Source organism: Mauremys reevesii, linkage group 1 (assembly GCF_016161935.1).
Source record: "Mauremys reevesii isolate NIE-2019 linkage group 1, ASM1616193v1, whole genome shotgun sequence".
NCBI lineage: Eukaryota > Metazoa > Chordata > Testudines > Geoemydidae > Mauremys > Mauremys reevesii.
This window is the reverse complement of record NC_052623.1, coordinates 104,227,679-104,244,624: the sequence shown is the minus strand read 5'-3', so window position 1 is coordinate 104,244,624 and position 16,946 is coordinate 104,227,679. Positions and strand designations below refer to the sequence as shown.

General features: G+C 41.3%; 1 protein-coding gene across 7 annotated transcripts in view; it reads left to right on the top strand.

Annotated features, from left to right (window-relative positions):
• Positions 1-16,946, top strand: part of NALCN (sodium leak channel, non-selective) — a 386,003-nt gene that overhangs the window by 349,031 nt on the left and 20,026 nt on the right. For all 7 annotated transcript variants that reach the window (XM_039528280.1, XM_039528290.1, XM_039528256.1 and 4 more), the window contains 6 exons: positions 1,058-1,225; positions 3,081-3,185; positions 11,382-11,488; positions 15,018-15,138; positions 15,223-15,321; positions 16,833-16,926. In XM_039528280.1, the coding sequence (XP_039384214.1) occupies positions 1,058-1,225; positions 3,081-3,185; positions 11,382-11,488; positions 15,018-15,138; positions 15,223-15,321; positions 16,833-16,926 (694 nt within the window). The remainder of the gene's footprint in view (positions 1-1,057; positions 1,226-3,080; positions 3,186-11,381; positions 11,489-15,017; positions 15,139-15,222; positions 15,322-16,832; positions 16,927-16,946) is intronic.

Below are 16,946 nucleotides of genomic sequence, written 5' to 3'. Positions count from 1 at the left end.
TCCCTATAAAATCGGGACATCTGGTCACCCAATCATCCAGTCCCAGCTTCTGGCAGTCAGAGGTTTAGGGACACCTCAGAGCATGGAGTGAGAAAAAGTATATATAAAATACTCTATGAAGAGTTAAGAAATGATAAACTGACATTTTAATAAATAGCTAATCAGTTGTTATAATTGTTACAGAGTCCAGCAGATAATATGTTGTTTATAAACATGGTTCATAACTAAGGCTACGATTTAGAAATGGCAGTCACGGATTCCGTGATTTTACCAGACCTCTGTGACTTCTTGGAGTTCAGCTGTCAACGGCTGAAGCTGGGGCTGCGGCTGGGGCTGGAGCCAGGGCTATGCTCTCCTGCCCCACAGTGGGGGCTCCAGCTGGGGCCGTGTGCCCCTATCCCGTGGCTTCCCCAGGGGGCTGCAACCGGGGCTGTGCACCTCTGCCCCGCAGCTTGTACGGTTATTTTTAGTAAAAGTCATGCACAGGTCACGGGCTCCGTAAATTGTTGTTTGTTGCCGGTGATCTGTCTGTGACTTTTACTAAAAATAACCATGACAAAATCTTAGCCTTATTTATAACCATCTATAGCACCTTCTGTAGACGTATATGTATATGTTTGTATACATGTGCATGCCACTCACTTTGAAGAAGCTAGTGCCAGTAGTTGCCTTACACTTGAATAATTCTCATGGTCAGAAAAATGCAGGAATTACATTGTGCCCCTGGGCAAGGCTCTTTAGCTCAGGTTTTTAATGATACATATGCTCCTAAAGATGCAGATAGGTACTTAGTGGAATTTTCAAAAGCGCCTAGATGCCTAACTCCCACTAGGGAATCCCTCACCAAAATCCCACTAGGCGCCTATCTGCATCTTTAGGCACTTAAATACCTTTAAAAATCTAGCCCCATGCCTTCTCTTCCCACAAGCACACCCCAAAAGGGACAACTATAATCTTTTAAGGAATACTTGCAAGTTTGGCTTGATGTTCTGTTTTATCATAATTTGTAAAATAATATATTGCAATCTGGATTACTCATTCTTTCTCCCCCTCCAAGGTAAGTTTGATATTCCTTTGCTGGATGCCTCAGAACGTTCCTGCTAAATCTGGAGCTCAGCTCTTAATGATACTACGATGTCTCCGACCCCTTCGCATTTTCAAACTGGTGCCGCAAATGAGGAAAGTTGTACGAGAGCTGTTTAGTGGCTTCAAGGAAATCTTCTTGGTATGTGCCCGTTATTTTGTTCCTATGATAAAACAAGATGGAGAGTAACAATGTAAAATGTATTTCTGTAATTCAGCTTTGGTTTTTACTATTTTTTGTACCAGTTGCACTCTGTTTATACCTCATAGAGAAAATGCATTGTACACGTACCATTGGAGTTTAAAAAGTAACAAGTTAAAAGAGAAATTACCAATCTAAAGTCCACTCGTTTTCATTCATACTTAATAAGGATGCAGTAATAATTCTTTCACAAGTGACTTCGTTTATTCAGCATATCTTAGTACTGATGTAGACAGTAGGATTCTTGAGAGATAAAATAACGCAATTTCTGCTGGGGGAAGAGGATGAGAGACAGGCTGCTTTCGTGGCTGATCTACAGAAACCTAAGAAAACTCAGACTTGCAGAGACGAGAGTCTCTGTCATTCCCAGTTCTCATTCTGAGACAGTTGGAGGTAATCCTGCCCCTGATTGCAGCTCTGGAAATGGTGGTGGGTAGGGTTGCCTGGAATACAAGAATTCTGTCTCATACATTTTTTTTGAAGTTTTGGCATTTGGTTTTATTCCTCATTGAGATAAAACCAAGATCTTTTGAATTTTTTTTGACAAATAAGAGAGAGAGAGAGAGAGACACACACGCACACCCACACCCTATTCAGAATAGCCAGTAACCCAGTGAGTAAAGTGCTTATGTGGGATACGGGAGGCCCAGGTTCAAATCTCTGTTTTAGTGGTGGGATCCCAGAACCCATTATTAGTGTCTTAGGAATAACAGCTCTTTCTCTCTCTTCCCCCGCAAGTGGTGTGTATTTGTTCGTTCTAGAATTTTTTCCAGGATCAGGTCTCAAAACCTTGAGAGTGTGATGAGATTTTAGACTGGGCATGAGGGTTAGGAATGAAAGCTTGCAATTTTATCTTATATATTTATTATATACTGTGTTATGTATTCATGTATATTGTTTGGTTATAATAACAAACTAGTCTCTTAATAAAGGGGCAAGGGTCATTAGGTTAAGGCCAGTGTTTAACCTACTCTATATCCGTTACAACCTGTTATGATGTAAACATTTTAATTCATTTATGTCTGACTCCTGCATGTAGCTGCTCTGGTGTTACAGAGCCAGACAGCCAACAGAGGCAGCACATGTTAATGAATAAGGCCTGATCTAGCAAAGCACTTAAGCATGTGTTTAACTTTAAGCACATGAGGCGTCCCATTGAAGTTAATAGGAGTCTTCCCGTGCTTAAAGTTAAGTAACTGAGTTTGTACAGCACCTACTGCAGTGAGGTCCTGGTCCCTGAGTAGGGCTTTGAGGTGCTACCATAATACAAACAACAAGAAGAGTGTCAGTGATTTCTGGGTCAGGGCCTACACTAAAGGCCAATAGCTTAAGCTTCATAGGAAAATCTACAAAGAAAAAAAAACCAGTGCTTGTCTGATTGAAAAAGCCAAAATTAGTATGGAGTACAATGATATTTCAAGTGGCTGAAATGGTATCGCCAAAAAGATATGGTAACAAAAGTTGTAAACTTAAAAACATACTTTTATTAGTTTCAATGGAGACATTATTATAAAATGATGCATTGTTACTCATAACACATAATGCATAAGTTAGAATTCATAACACAAAGAAGTTTAGGGAGAGCCCCATGTTTAAAAGTTTGGAGCCAGACCTTCCAGTGCAGCCAAAGCTGGAAGTGCAGTGGCTAAAAATTCAATGGAGAGTGCCTGTCATAAAATCCTGTAGGTCAGCATTATGCCACCAAAGGCTCATTCTTGGACTGCTCCGGAGGATCTAGCCCTTCACCTCTAGTCTATAGGAGAAAAGTTTGACTATATTTACATCACTTTCACAGGTGTCCATTCTTTTGCTGACATTAATGCTTGTTTTTGCAAGCTTTGGAGTTCAGCTTTTTGCTGGGAAACTGGCCAAGTGCAATGATCCACACATCATCTCAAGGGTAAGAACTTCTTTTCTATTTCAAAATACTAGTATACTCCATCCTCTCTGGGCAATGGAGGAAACAAGTAGGAAAAACAACAATCATTCAGTATGAAAAAGAGAAACTGTGTGGCATTTCATGTATCAAAAAAGTGTGTGGGGGGGAGAGGGGATTTCTGTATTCATTTGCACAATTAGAACAAAATGTTTTTTAAAAAATTCAAGCTGAAAATAGAAAATAAGCTATTATCACCTGTTGATCCCCAGTAATGCATCTGGCGAAGTGCATGCAGTAGAGAAAGATGTGCTCCCAGTCCTAAGAAGCGTAAGCCAAAATTTTCAGACCACAGTTAGGCACCACAGGGTGGGATTTTCAAAAGTGCCCAAGTGATTTAGAAACATAAAAATGACCTTGACAAAGTAGAGAACTGGTCTGAAATAAGATGAAATTCAGTAAAGACAAATGTAAAGTACTACACTTAAGAAGGAAAAATCTAATGTACAACTACAAAATGGGTGCTAGTACTGCTGAAAAGGATCTGAGGGTTATAATGGATCACAAATTGAATATGAGCCAACAATGTGATGCAGGTGCCAAAAAAGTAATATCATTTCTGGGGTGTATTAACAGGAGTGTTGTATGTAACACACAAAAAGTAATTATTCCATTCTACTTGGCACTGGTGAGGTCTCAGCTGGAGTACTGTGTCCAGTTCTGGGTGCCACATTTTAGGAGACATGTGTACAAATTGGAGAGACTTCAGAGGAGAGCAACAGAAATGATAAACGGTTTAGAAAACCTGACCTATGAGGAAAAGTTTAAAAAAAACTGGGCACGTTTAGTCTTGTGAAAAGAAGACTGAGGGAGGACCTGATAACAGTCTTCAAATATGTAAGAGCATTATAACAAGCACAGTGATCAGTTGTTCTGCATGTCCACTCAAGGTAGGAGAAGAAGTTATGGGTTTAATCTGCATCAAGGGAGATTTAGGTTAGATAGGAGGAAAAAATTCTAACTAGGAGGATAGTTAATCTCTGAAATAGGCTTCCAAAGCTGGAATCCCTGTCATTGGAGGTTTTTAAGAACAGGTTGGACAAACATCTGCCAGGTGTGGTCCAGGTGCATTTGATCCCACCTCAACATGAGGGGTGGACTAGATGACCTCTCCTGGTCCCTTCCAACCCTATGTTTCTATGATTCTATAAGCCTTGCTGATTTTCCATAGGATTTGTGCTCCTAAAGGTAGGTCATCACATAAAATGCAGCAGCAGTGCAGCTACACCAGTACAGCTGTGCCACTGTAGCACTTCAGTGCAGATGCTACCTACACCAACTGATGGGAGAAGCCCTCCGGTGTAGTTAATTCACCTCCTCAAAAGATGGTAGCTATATTGAGTGGAGAATTCTTGAAGTGTACACCGCAGGTTACATCAATATACCTATATCACTCAGGGATGTCGATTTTCCACACCCTGAGTGACGTAGTTATACCAATGTAAGTTTCTAGTGTAGAGCTTGGCTAAGGATAGAGGCACTTTGAAAATCCCACTGCCCCTGGAAAGTCAGTTGGATTTGGCACTTTTGAAAACCCAACCCGAATGCCTTATTTGTGCATCTAAGCAAAGTGGTTTGATTCTCAGAGATGTGGAACATCCCCATCTCTCCTGCGGTCAGCAAGACCTGTGGGGGTGCTCAGCACCATAAAGAATCAGATTATTTAGGCTGCTAAACAAAAACATGGGTTTGGGAGCCTGATTTTAAGACCCCATGTTTGAAAAGTTTGGCCATACTGATTTGCCCCTTACAGATGTGCAGGAAGCCTCCTCCTCGACGCCCTCTTGTGCTTCTACAGGGGCCTGTCAGAAATGTAGTCTCTGCACTTGGAACAGCACAGAAACTATCCCCTCCCTGCACTATTGGAGGTACAGATTGTCTTAAAGGAGAAGACAAGGCAATGGGGCTACTTGCCACCTTACCAGGAAGATGGACCTATTGCACCAGGAGAAGCAGACTGCCCTATCCCCGGGTGTGGTGCACATCCTCACCAGATTGCTCAGTGACGGAATGAGCTTCACAGAGACAGAATTCCTCCTGCAGACACCCTCCAGGACAAAGTCACATAACTGAGTCTTAAATTAGACAGTACAGTAAGGGCACAAACATGGCATCCAGCTTCATAGCCAAATTCTTAACCCAGGTTTCATATGACCTCCCTTTTTTCACTTTCACTGATTGAGAAAACAATTGGGATCACTTAGAAGTCTAAGAACCAGTAATTGCAGGTGCAATGAATTCGGGGCAAAAAAATTGTGCCTACAGTGTTAATTCATAAAGGGAAGCTAGTGTTTCCAAACCAGGCTGTTATAGTCAGTGTACTGGGAATTCTTTAAATCATAGCATCAAAGCAGGATAGGCCCTAATTTGGCAACTTGCTCCATATGGACAGACCCTGTATAGGCACGGAGCCCAGCTAAGTTCAGTGGGCCTCTGCATCAGCAAAAGGTCCACCAGTGCAGGACCAGGGCTGTAGTAAAGAACATAGGATGAAATCTTTGCCCCATTGAAATCAATGTCAAAACTCCAGTTAACTTCATTTGGGCCAGGATTTTCCCCATAATATTATTGATCATGTCTGAACTAACTGGATATCCACACAACACAGAGTAAAGCTTCCAAAGTCCCTTCCCCACATATAGTGGGCTCATTGTCAAACCTGTGATGTGTGATAGAATCCCTGGGGACAGTTTCTCATTTGGTTGTCATGAATCTTTTCTGGTCATGATGCTGGAATGGATATCTCCAGTATATTACAATTTTTCTTCGAGTATTGTCCCTATGGGTGCTCCATTGGAGGTGTCCCTTGCGCCTGGAAATGGAGATCTTCAGTAGCAGTGGCTGTTGGGTCATGCACTCTTCCCCATCTCATACCGTGAGAGGCAGCTATAAAGTCCTGTGTGGTCAAACCGCCCTTGTTTCCTTCTCAACCGCCCTTGTTCTGGGATAGAGTCCCTAACCAAGCCCTTTATACTCCTGTTGTGCCTTTAGTAATATTAGTGCTTCCATTGAACGTTCTAAGGTAATACTTGTTTCCTTTATATTTTTTTCTTTCCTTTTCCCCTTATTAAAAAAATCCTTTCCTCTTTCTCCCCATTACTCTTTAGAGTAGCATAGGTTTCCTTTTTCTATTCCCTTCCTTACAGGGAAGTTCTCCCTACTCAGGGTTATGCCTCGATCTCCCAAGTTTAAGAGGTGCCTCTCCTGTTGTGAGGCCCTCCCTGTGAACGACAGCCACTCACGATATACACGCTGTTTGGGTAAGGGGCATGTGTCACAAAAGTGCACCCTCTGCCTCAAATTGAAGGCACGGTACAGAGAGGACTGTGAATTGAAACTAAAACTTTTATTAATGAAGAGCTCATTGCGACCTGCCTCAGACCCTGGCCCCGATACCTCTCCTCTGCAGCGGTCACCATCAACACTTTTATCTGCCGACCCCCACTCACTGCGTACCACTAAAAGAAAACCTACACACTCTCATCGAGATGAGAAAAAATGGGCACCAAGCTCACCCACCAAATAAAGACATTCCCTGTGAGGTCGGTAGTCTTGACATCTTCTGGGGCGAGACCTAGCTCCTTTGACCATCCGGTACCTCGTACCAGCACTGTTGAGAGAACTAAGGACCCTAAGTGGGCAGGACCACATAAGCAGATACTGTCACTCAGCACCGATAAGAAATCGCTAACTACAAGGCACTTTTATCCAAATAGAACCATATGAACTATTCCAAGGGGCTCAGTGCGCTCAGCAAAAAGTTTAGATCCTTCAAGCGGGAGATCTTCCTGGGGAGACCTCCCTGGGGAGCCCTGAGAGGTGAAACCATGGGGCTTGTCTCACTACCACAGAAGTCACAATGGACTAGGCCACCATATCCACAGCATCCAGAGAGGTTTGTAGCGCCGCATAACAGGAGTTGTCCTGTCACTAGTGCTTGGAACTGCTCTTTTTTATCATCTGGGAGAGCAACACTCCATTCACTCAGCATCTATGCTCCAGCGCAGAAGAGAAGACAGCATAGGTATCAACCTACCCCGAGATTTCACCCTCCATATTTCACCCTTCAACAGCATTATGATCCACAATGTAGATGACAGAGACCTCCTCCCAAATGTACACAGACATCAACACAGGCGACTGTGTCTCACGCATCTGCATGTCCCACGCATCTGCCTCCAAACAATATTTTTGAAAATTTGGCTGAGGTCCTGAGATGTCTCCCTATAATCCAGATGCTGCAGTCATCCAAATTACTCCATCAGTTTGGTGGACATTTGACTCTGTTCTACCTGACATGACAGCAAGTCACCTCCAACAAGTGGGTACTGGAAATCATCAGGAACCAGTATTCGATTTCATTCCTCTCTCTCCTGCCCACCCCATCCTATCCCTCTTCAGGGAACATTCTCATGAGCACCGTCTATGAAAAGAAATAAACCATCTTCTGTGACTTCATAGACCTGGTGCCATTCCAACTCAGCAGGAAAGACTTTTATTCCCACCATTTTCTAATGCAAAAGAAGTCCGACGGTGGAGGCGAATGCTAGACATGGGGAAACCTCAACAATGTTGTCAAACTACAGCAGTTCAAGATGGTCACACTATCAACAATAATCCCAGCACTGGAATGGGGGGACCTTCTTGGCCCTTAACCTCCACGTGTACTTCCATATTACCATACATCCTTTTCACAGGAGGTTCCTCAGATTTGTTCTGGGGTCTAACCATTTTCAATAAAGAGTGCTTTGACCTCTCTATGGCACCCAGAGTATTTTCCAAAGTCCTGGAAGTGGTGGCGGCACCACTCTGCAAACAAGGGGTTATAATATTCCCATACCTAGATGACTGCCTCTTCAAGGCTCCATCCAGAAGTGACACACTCCAAGTCATAACAAAAAGGATGGACCTTTTCTCAAAACTCAGCCTCCAGATAAATATACAAAAATCAACTGACACCAGTACAACAGCTAGAGTTTATTGGGTCCCAACTAGATGCTATAGAGGCCAGAGCCTTCCTCCCAGATCACGCAATAGTCAGTCTCATTTCCATCATGAGGACCAGCCCACAGATCTCTGCCAGAACCTGCCTACAGTTGCTCAGTCATATGGCAGCGACCACATTCATGATAAAACACTCCAGATTACATATGTATTGCCTCAAGGGATGGCTATGAACAGCATACATACCCCACAGACACAGCCTGAATAAACTGCTCTCGATATCACTGAAGGTCAAGGGCTCATTAGACTGGTGGACGCAACCTCAGAATGTCTGCATAGGGGATCCCTTCTTCCAACGACCTCTGTCCTTGATACTTATGATCAACGCCTCCCTACTCGGTTGGGAAGCACATCAACAGACCCACACGGTACAGGGCAAGTGGTCCCCATCAGAGTCCATGTTAAACATCAATCTCCTAGAATTACATGTAGTCTGCAACCCATGCTTACACTTTCTATCAATAATCAGACAACAAACAATAAGAGTAATGATAGACAACATCTCCTGCATGTTTTATATCAACAGACAGGAGTGAGGTCTCAATCTCTGTGTACAGAAGCACTAAAATTGTGGAACTGGTGCATCCAGCATGACATCAATATCTCGGCCACATACCTACCTGGACTCCAGAATACCATGGCAGATTCACTGAGCAGGAAGTTCTCACAAGAACACAAGTGGGAGATAGACACAAGAACCCTACAACATATATTCACCCACTGGGGATTCCCCAACATAGAACTGTTCACCTTCAAGAACGCCAAATGCCCACAGTTCTGCTCAAGAGAGGGTCTAGGTCACCAAACTCTGGGGGACACCTTCCTCATTTCATGGGATGCACCTCTCTGTGCCTTTCCACCTTTTCCCCTACTATTCAAAGTGTTTCCCAAGGTACAAGTGGAACGATCCAGAGTCATTCTCATAACCCCAACATGACCATGACAAATATGGTATCCTTACCTCTTACACCTTGGTGGTCTGTCCACCTATCACCCTGTTGACTTCACACCTCCTCTCGCAGGATGCAGGTCAGATTCTTCACCCAAATTTAGAATTTCTCTATCTGAAGGCCTGGCCCCATCATAGTTCCAGAATACAGAGATGACCTGTTCAGAAAAGATATAAGATTCTTTTAAATGGCCAGTGTTCAACAATATACTATACTTACCTACATACATGGAAAAGATTCTGAACTTGGTGTGACACCAAACATGTCTCAGCAATGAGCGCTCCTTTACCACTCATCCTGGATTACACCCTACAGCTAAAAAGATCAGGGCTATTCGCAACCTCTGTTCATGTACATCTGGCTGCCATTATTGCATTCCACTCCAAAATAGAAGGTCATTCAGTATTCAACCACCCAATGACAAAAAAAATTCCTTAAGGGTTCCTACAGAATCTTTACCCTGAGGTACGAGACCCCATCCCTCCTTGGGATCTCAGCCTATCTCACCAGCCCTCCATTTGAACCTATGATGACCTGATCCTATATGCACCTATCCATGAAAATGGTCTTTCTCATATCCATCACATCTGCCCAATGGGTAGGAGAAATAGGTGCCTTCATAGTGTACCCCACATATACAATCTTTTACAAAGATGTGGTCACATTACAACCACAACCACACCTGAAGTTTTTACCCAAGGTACCGTCCTCTTTCCATCTAAACCAACCTATCCACCTACCCTCCTTCTTCCCTAAACCACGTGGCAAACAGCATGAAGCCATGACACCTTGGATGGCAGACAAGCGCTAGCCTTTTACCTTGACAGTCACCACTCTTATTCATCTCTGTAGATGAAGGATCAAATGTATTGGTCATATCCAAACAACGTCTGTCAAAATGCATCCACTTTGCTACCAATGACACAAACTTCAGCCTTCACCTGAAACTCGTACGCATTCCATTCGCTCACTGTCCATCTTGATAGCTTTTCTAAATAACATGCCAATTACTGGCATTTGTAAGGCAGCCACATGGGCGCCCACAGACACATTTAGTCACCCATAACACGGCATCAGATGCCCAACTAGGACCACTGTTCTATCCTCCTTAGTAGATGTCTCTCTGAAGCCCCAGCCTTCCATCTAGGGGCATTGCTCTACACTCACCTACAATGAAGCACCAATGGCAACACTACTCAGAGTAACTGAGATTCTTCAAGATGTGTGTCCCTATGGGTGCTTCACTACCTTCCTTCCTTCCCTCCACTTTAGAGTTCAAATGTAGGCTCTGTGGTAGAGAAGGAACTGAGGGTGGTGAACCACACCGTGCAATATAGCCTCTGCTCACAGCATGGGATGGGGAGGAGTGCTTGTGCGGCCCAACTGGCACTGCTGCCCAAGGTCTCTGATCCCAAGCACAGGGACACTACTGCATCTACAGTGGAGCACCCATAGGGACACACATTTCAAAGAACCTAAGTTACTGCACAGGGTGAGTAACCCTCTCTTCCACGTCTTTTTCCTGCTTTCTTTTACAAAACACACTGCTTTCTTTGGGAGATTATGATCGTAAGAATTGGAAGGAGGGTCACTGAAGAAGTGTGTTTTAAGAAGCGGTTTGAATGAAGAGAAGGTTGTTACGTAGTGCAAAAGGAATGAGAGTGCCAGGCATTTGAGGAAGACATGAGAAAGATACCGAGTTCATGACATTTGGGCGCTGAAGGACTGGACAGCACAAGGGACAGGAAATGGGCTATGACACCTAGCAATCCTCGATCACTAGTTAAAATCCAGGCCAGGCTGATAGTGACGAAAAGTACCAGCCGGTGTTACGTGGCCTGTGTGAAGCAGATTAGTAGCATCATTCCATTTGCAGTGGGGAGGAGTCAAGCATCACAAACACCATGACACTCTCAGAAAAGAGGCCAATAGCTGAATGAAATTGCAGATTTACTAGCCCTCTCAGTCTGGAAGGGGGCCTTGAAGTGCAGAATGAAGATTCTACATTGTCACTGCTCATGCTGTATCTTCCCTGCATATGAAAAAGTTCTGTTCCCGAATGCTATTAATCCAGTACCTAAAAATAACCCTTTTGTTCCATTTACACTGTTTCAAGCTGCCTTATTTATTGTGCTGTTTGTGTTGTACAGTGTCCTCACCTCTCTGCAGGTCTATATTTCACCCAATGTGCTTTATTTTACTATAGGAAGATTGTCATGGCATCTTCAGAATAAATGTAAGTGTTTCAAAAAATCTGAATTTAAAGCTAAGACCTGGAGAGAAAAAGCCTGGATTTTGGGTGCCACGAGTCTGGTGAGTAGTTGTAACTTGGCCAGTCTTTCTTCAGATAGTTCAGTTGTTAATCTGCTGCAGGACCCAAACATTGCAGCATTGTAGTACTGAAAGTAGCAAATAAAACTGGTGACAAACAGACCAATCTAGTTTCCCTGCCAACCTGAGGGAAGTGCAGGAAAGGCAAACATGCTGCCTATTACTGTACACATCTGATATTTCCTATTTTACATACAGGGAAATGTTGTGGTTAGGGCTGTGAAGCGATTAAGAAAATTAATCGTGATTAATCTCATGATTAAAAAAATTAATCATGATTAATTGCATGATTAATCACACTGTTAAACAATAATAGAATACCATTTTAAATATTTTGAATGCTTTTTACATTTTCAAATGTATTGATTTCAATAACACAGAATACAAGTGTACAGTGCTCACTTTATATTTATTTTTGATTGCAAATATTTGCACTGTAAAAACAAAAGAAATAGTATTTTTCAGTTCACCTAATACAAGTACTGTAGTGTGATTTCTAGAATTGAACTTACAAATGTAGAATTATGTAAAAAAAATGCATTCAGAAATAAAATATTGTAAAACTTTAAAGCCTACAAGTCCCACTCAGTCCTATTTCTTGTTCAGCCAGTCACTCAGACAAACAAGTTTGTCTACATTTGCAGGAGATAATGCTATCTGCTTCTTGTTTACAATGTCACCTGAAAGTGAGAACATGGCACTATTGTAACTGGCGTCGCAGATGCTGTAAAGATTCATATGTCCCTTCATGCTTCAACCACCATTCCAGAGGACATGCATCTGTGCTGATGACAGGTTCTGCTAGGTAGCGATCCAAAGCAGTGCAGACCAACGCATGTTCATTTTCATCATCTGAATCAGATGCCACCAGCAGAAGGTTGATTTTCTTTTTTGGTGGTTCAGGGTCTGTAGTTTCCACATTGAAGTATTGCTCTTTTAAGACTTCTGAAAGCATGCTGCACACTTCGTCCCTCTCAGATTTTGGAAGGCACTGCAGCCATCTTTAGAAATCTCACATTGGTTCTTTCTTTGTGTTTTGTCAAATCTGCAGTGAAAATGTTCTTAAAATGAACAACATTTGCTGGTTCATCATGCAAGACTGCTATAACACGAAATATATGGCAGAATGCAGGTAAAACAAAGCAGGAGACATACAATTCTCCCCACTGGAGTTGAGTCACAAATTTAATTAACTAATTATTTTTTTAACAAGCATGGAAGCATGTCCTCTAGAATAGTGGCCGAAACATGAATACGAATGTTTAGCATATCTAGCATGTAAATACCTTGCAATGCCTGCTACAAAAGTCCCATGAGAACGCCTGCTCTCACTTTCTGGTGACATTGTAAATAAGAAATGGACAGCATGATCTCCCATAAATGTAAACAAACTTGTTTGTCTTAGTGATTGGCTGAACAAGAGGTAGGACTGAGTGGATTTGTAGGCTCTAAAGTTTTACATTGTTTTGTTTTTGAGTTTTTTATGTAACAACAACAAAAAATCTACATTTGTAAGTTGCACTTTCATTATAAAGAGATTGCAGTACAGTACTTGTATGAGGTGAATTGAAAAATACTCTATCATTTTTACAGTGCAAATATTTGTAATAAAAAATAATAATATAAAGTGAGCACTGTACATTTTGTAATCTGTGTAGCTATTGAAATCAATACATTTGAATATATAGAAAAACATCCACAAATATTTAATAAATTTCAATTGGTATCCTATTGTTTAACAGTTTGATTAAAACTGTGATTAATCGTGATTCATTTTTTTAATCATGATTCTTTTTTTTTAGTTAATCGTGTGAATTAACAGCAATTAATTGACAGCCCTAATTGTGGTATCTCAGATGCAACCATGATTTAATGGCAACAATAAGTCTACGATTTATATTCTGACAGTGTCAATTTAAGATTTTCTAACACCTAAAATGTGTTAAACTTGTCTTCAATAGCTTATATTTTGAAAGGAGGGTGTTTCACTTTTTGCAAATTCAGCAAAATGGCTAAAATTATTTTAATTGGGGGGGTAAAAGAATGTGGTAGCAGGGGAAGATTCAGAGCCATCCTACACTAATGAAATAATACACTGTGATTTGAACAGTCAGTGAAGCTGTGGCATCTGCAGAACTCTTTCCGCTTCCGTATGCTTCAGATAAATTCTGAAGGCAGAATTCCTGTGAGTAAGCAAATTCAATCCACTTCAGCTTGATCCAGAAATAACTAAAAAGATCTTAATCAGCAAAACTATGAAGTTTGGAGAATTTTTTGTCACTGCAGAAAATTTATTACTCAAGGAGGTGAGTACCAGTTGTTAGCCTTGTAGGACCAGATTTTCAAGAGCCCAGTACCTGATAGCCTGAGAGTCACAGTGGGAGTCCATATTGCAAGCTAGGGATGTGATTCCCCGGCTTGTGTGCAGATACCCATGGTAGCTCAATGAGTGCTAGCATGAGTATAAACAGTAGTGTAGCTGCAGTAGCATGGGCAGTGACAACGGAGGCATGGTTTGTACTAAATACAGCTAAGCTGTGCCTCTGCTGCCACTGCCTGTGCTACCACAGCTATACTACTATTTATACTCACACCAACTCTCTTTGAGCTACCGCGAGTATGTGTACACGAGCAGGGGAATCACACTCATATTGTAGACATAGCCTTAGTGGCAAGATTTTCCAAAAAGTTACGCTGGTAAGGAAACTGGAAATCTAGCTACTTATTTTGGTGTCTGAATGGTACCTGAGGCTGAACTTTTCAGAAAATCTGTCTCTGATTGGGGATTCACAGCTCTTTAAAAAACTAACCTCTAGTGGATTCTTTCATTTTCAAATGGAGTTTCTTCCTTTGGAATCCTGGCTAACACAAAGAATGTTATGTTTGAAGGCTGAGAAAACCAGTGGTTTCCTCTCGTTAACATTTCTCTTTGGGCTAGCAAAATCTGATATTATGAAAATTTGCAGAAGCACCTACTGACTAAACCAGGAGCCTAAATCACATAGGCACTTTTGAAAATTCTGTTCCTTGAGGTACATTAGCAGGGTTGTATGACATAGCTTTGTTTCTGCCAGTGTCATCCGAACTGTTTTTTTCACGATCGCTAACTTTTGGCAATGTATTGTCAGAAACACTCTAAAATACAGTGCCATGTCATAAGCTTTATCATTTTTACAGTAGCTCAGCTTATAAATAAATATTAGATTGTAAAGATTTAGCAATTAAGTGGAGTATATGTACTTTTTTTAGTTTTCAAAGTATTATTATTCAGAACTTTGGCATGATATTTTGTAGAGATTTTAGACAATACCACAGTGACTGTAACAAAGGAGTTTACAGGAAAGAAAAGTTGAGTAATAACACAAATCAAAACTGTGCTTCTTTATATGATTAGCTCCTTTGTATAGCATGAGGTTGTATTCTTTGACTTAGAGGGGCCGCAGTAAGATGCCTAAGATCCATCTTGTCAGAAGATAGTTAAAATGCACTCATTCCTTTACTATTATTTCAGGGCAAATCCTCGCAATTTTAATTTTGACAATGTGGGAAATGCCATGTTGGCACTATTTGAAGTTCTTTCATTAAAAGGCTGGGTGGAAGTCAGAGATGTCATTATTCATCGCGTGGGTCCGGTAAGCAAGCATATCAAATCCTGTTAATGCTTTGAAAGCTGCTGAATTTGTTTTGATGAATAATCATATTTTTTGTATATGCAGATCCATGGAATCTATATTCATGTCTTTGTGTTCTTGGGCTGCATGATTGGATTGACCCTTTTTGTTGGAGTTGTCATTGCTAATTTCAATGAAAATAAGGTAATAATTCAGTTATTGTATCTCACATGGGAATAGTTTCATACTTTGTTAGCTTTAAACATCATATGACAAATTGTGCAATATGAGATAATAAGATGTGCTGTTGCTAATATAAGTAAGTTACAATTCAAGAAGCAACCTCATTATTGCCTTCGGATCATATTACCTGAAGAGAGATATAGGACCAAATTCAGATCTGAAGTGAGCAGCTGCAGGTGTACTGAAGTACGAATTTAGGCATGGTCTCAATTGACCCATAAGCAATGAACAAGGAGAACTGTTCTTTGAGTTCCTCGCTTGACAAAAATGGTGGTGAGGTGGAAAGCTCCTGAGACACAGATCTAGAGTCTGTGACATGGTTGTTTTTAAATTTCACTAAGCTTTTGTCTTTATTTTACTACCTTTTTATTTTTTCTGTAATGAAGTCTTTCCAATAATCCACTAGTTTTTATTAATCTTTTTATTGTGTAATTCCTTTAAATTTAATATTTCCTGTGCTGTATGATTTTTGGCCTAACAGCAAGAATTAATACGTGATATAATAATCAGTCTCTTTAACTGCATAACATTTTAGGGTGTATCTTCCCAGGGCATATCTTCGGGACACAATTCCATAAAGAGATTATGAGCTCAGAGGGAGCTTTTCTGATCTTATTAGTAGGACAGCCACCTGTTTGTTTGACTCACTGTTCCAAATCTAGACATTCCAAGACACGCCATGACGATGGTACCACTGCTCAGACAGCTTTGTATGGTTAAGTGCTTACTGGGCAAAGTTTCTATGTGTCTGGGAGAGCAATCTGGGACATTTGCCTTTAAAAGTTCTTTGTTGCTTTTCCAGCTCCAAACCCTTAGTATGAGATTTTATAGCTCTCTGATGTTGTAAGGACCTTATTATGTTTTAAGATAATTTTAAATAGTGTAGTTTGTACTATGCTATCAAAATGCTTATGTGTGTGGTCTTTATTACTACCTACCCTGAAGTCATATCTGCATATCTTATGCTTCCTTTATGGAAAGTGTTGTGTCATAGCATATGTCTATTTTATTTAAATTATACTACAAGCATAGGAAGTGTGTCTGTAGTGCTTTTGTAGAAGGCTGGTTCCCTGATAAGCTAGAGCAGTGCTGACAATACCTTGCTGCAGGGTTTTTTACAGCAAAGTCCAGACAGAATCGACCACTGTTTAAAACAGTGCTCCCCAGCAAATGGTGTTCAGTCAAATGGAAGACCTCCTGTAGATTTCTCTACCCCCACTGGGCTGCTGATACAAAGAGCAACAACTGAGCTTGCTGAGTTGAGTACCAGAAACTCACGCTAGTGCATTTGGAAATCTTCTTGAGTGCGGGGCTGATGCTCTGACCCCTTTACCCAAAAACTATGTTATTCAAGGAGAGTTTGAGAATGTAACTTTATTTCAAGCCCTGAGGCAAGCTGTTGTTTTCATGTGCACAACATTTAAATGTTTAAGATTTTATATGACAAAAGCTTCTTGTTTTTCTTTGTTAAGGGTACAGCTTTACTGACTGTAGATCAGAGACGGTGGGAAGATCTAAAGAGCAGACTGAAGATAGCTCAACCTCTTCATCTCCCACCTCGTCCGGGTATCAAAGATATTCTGATG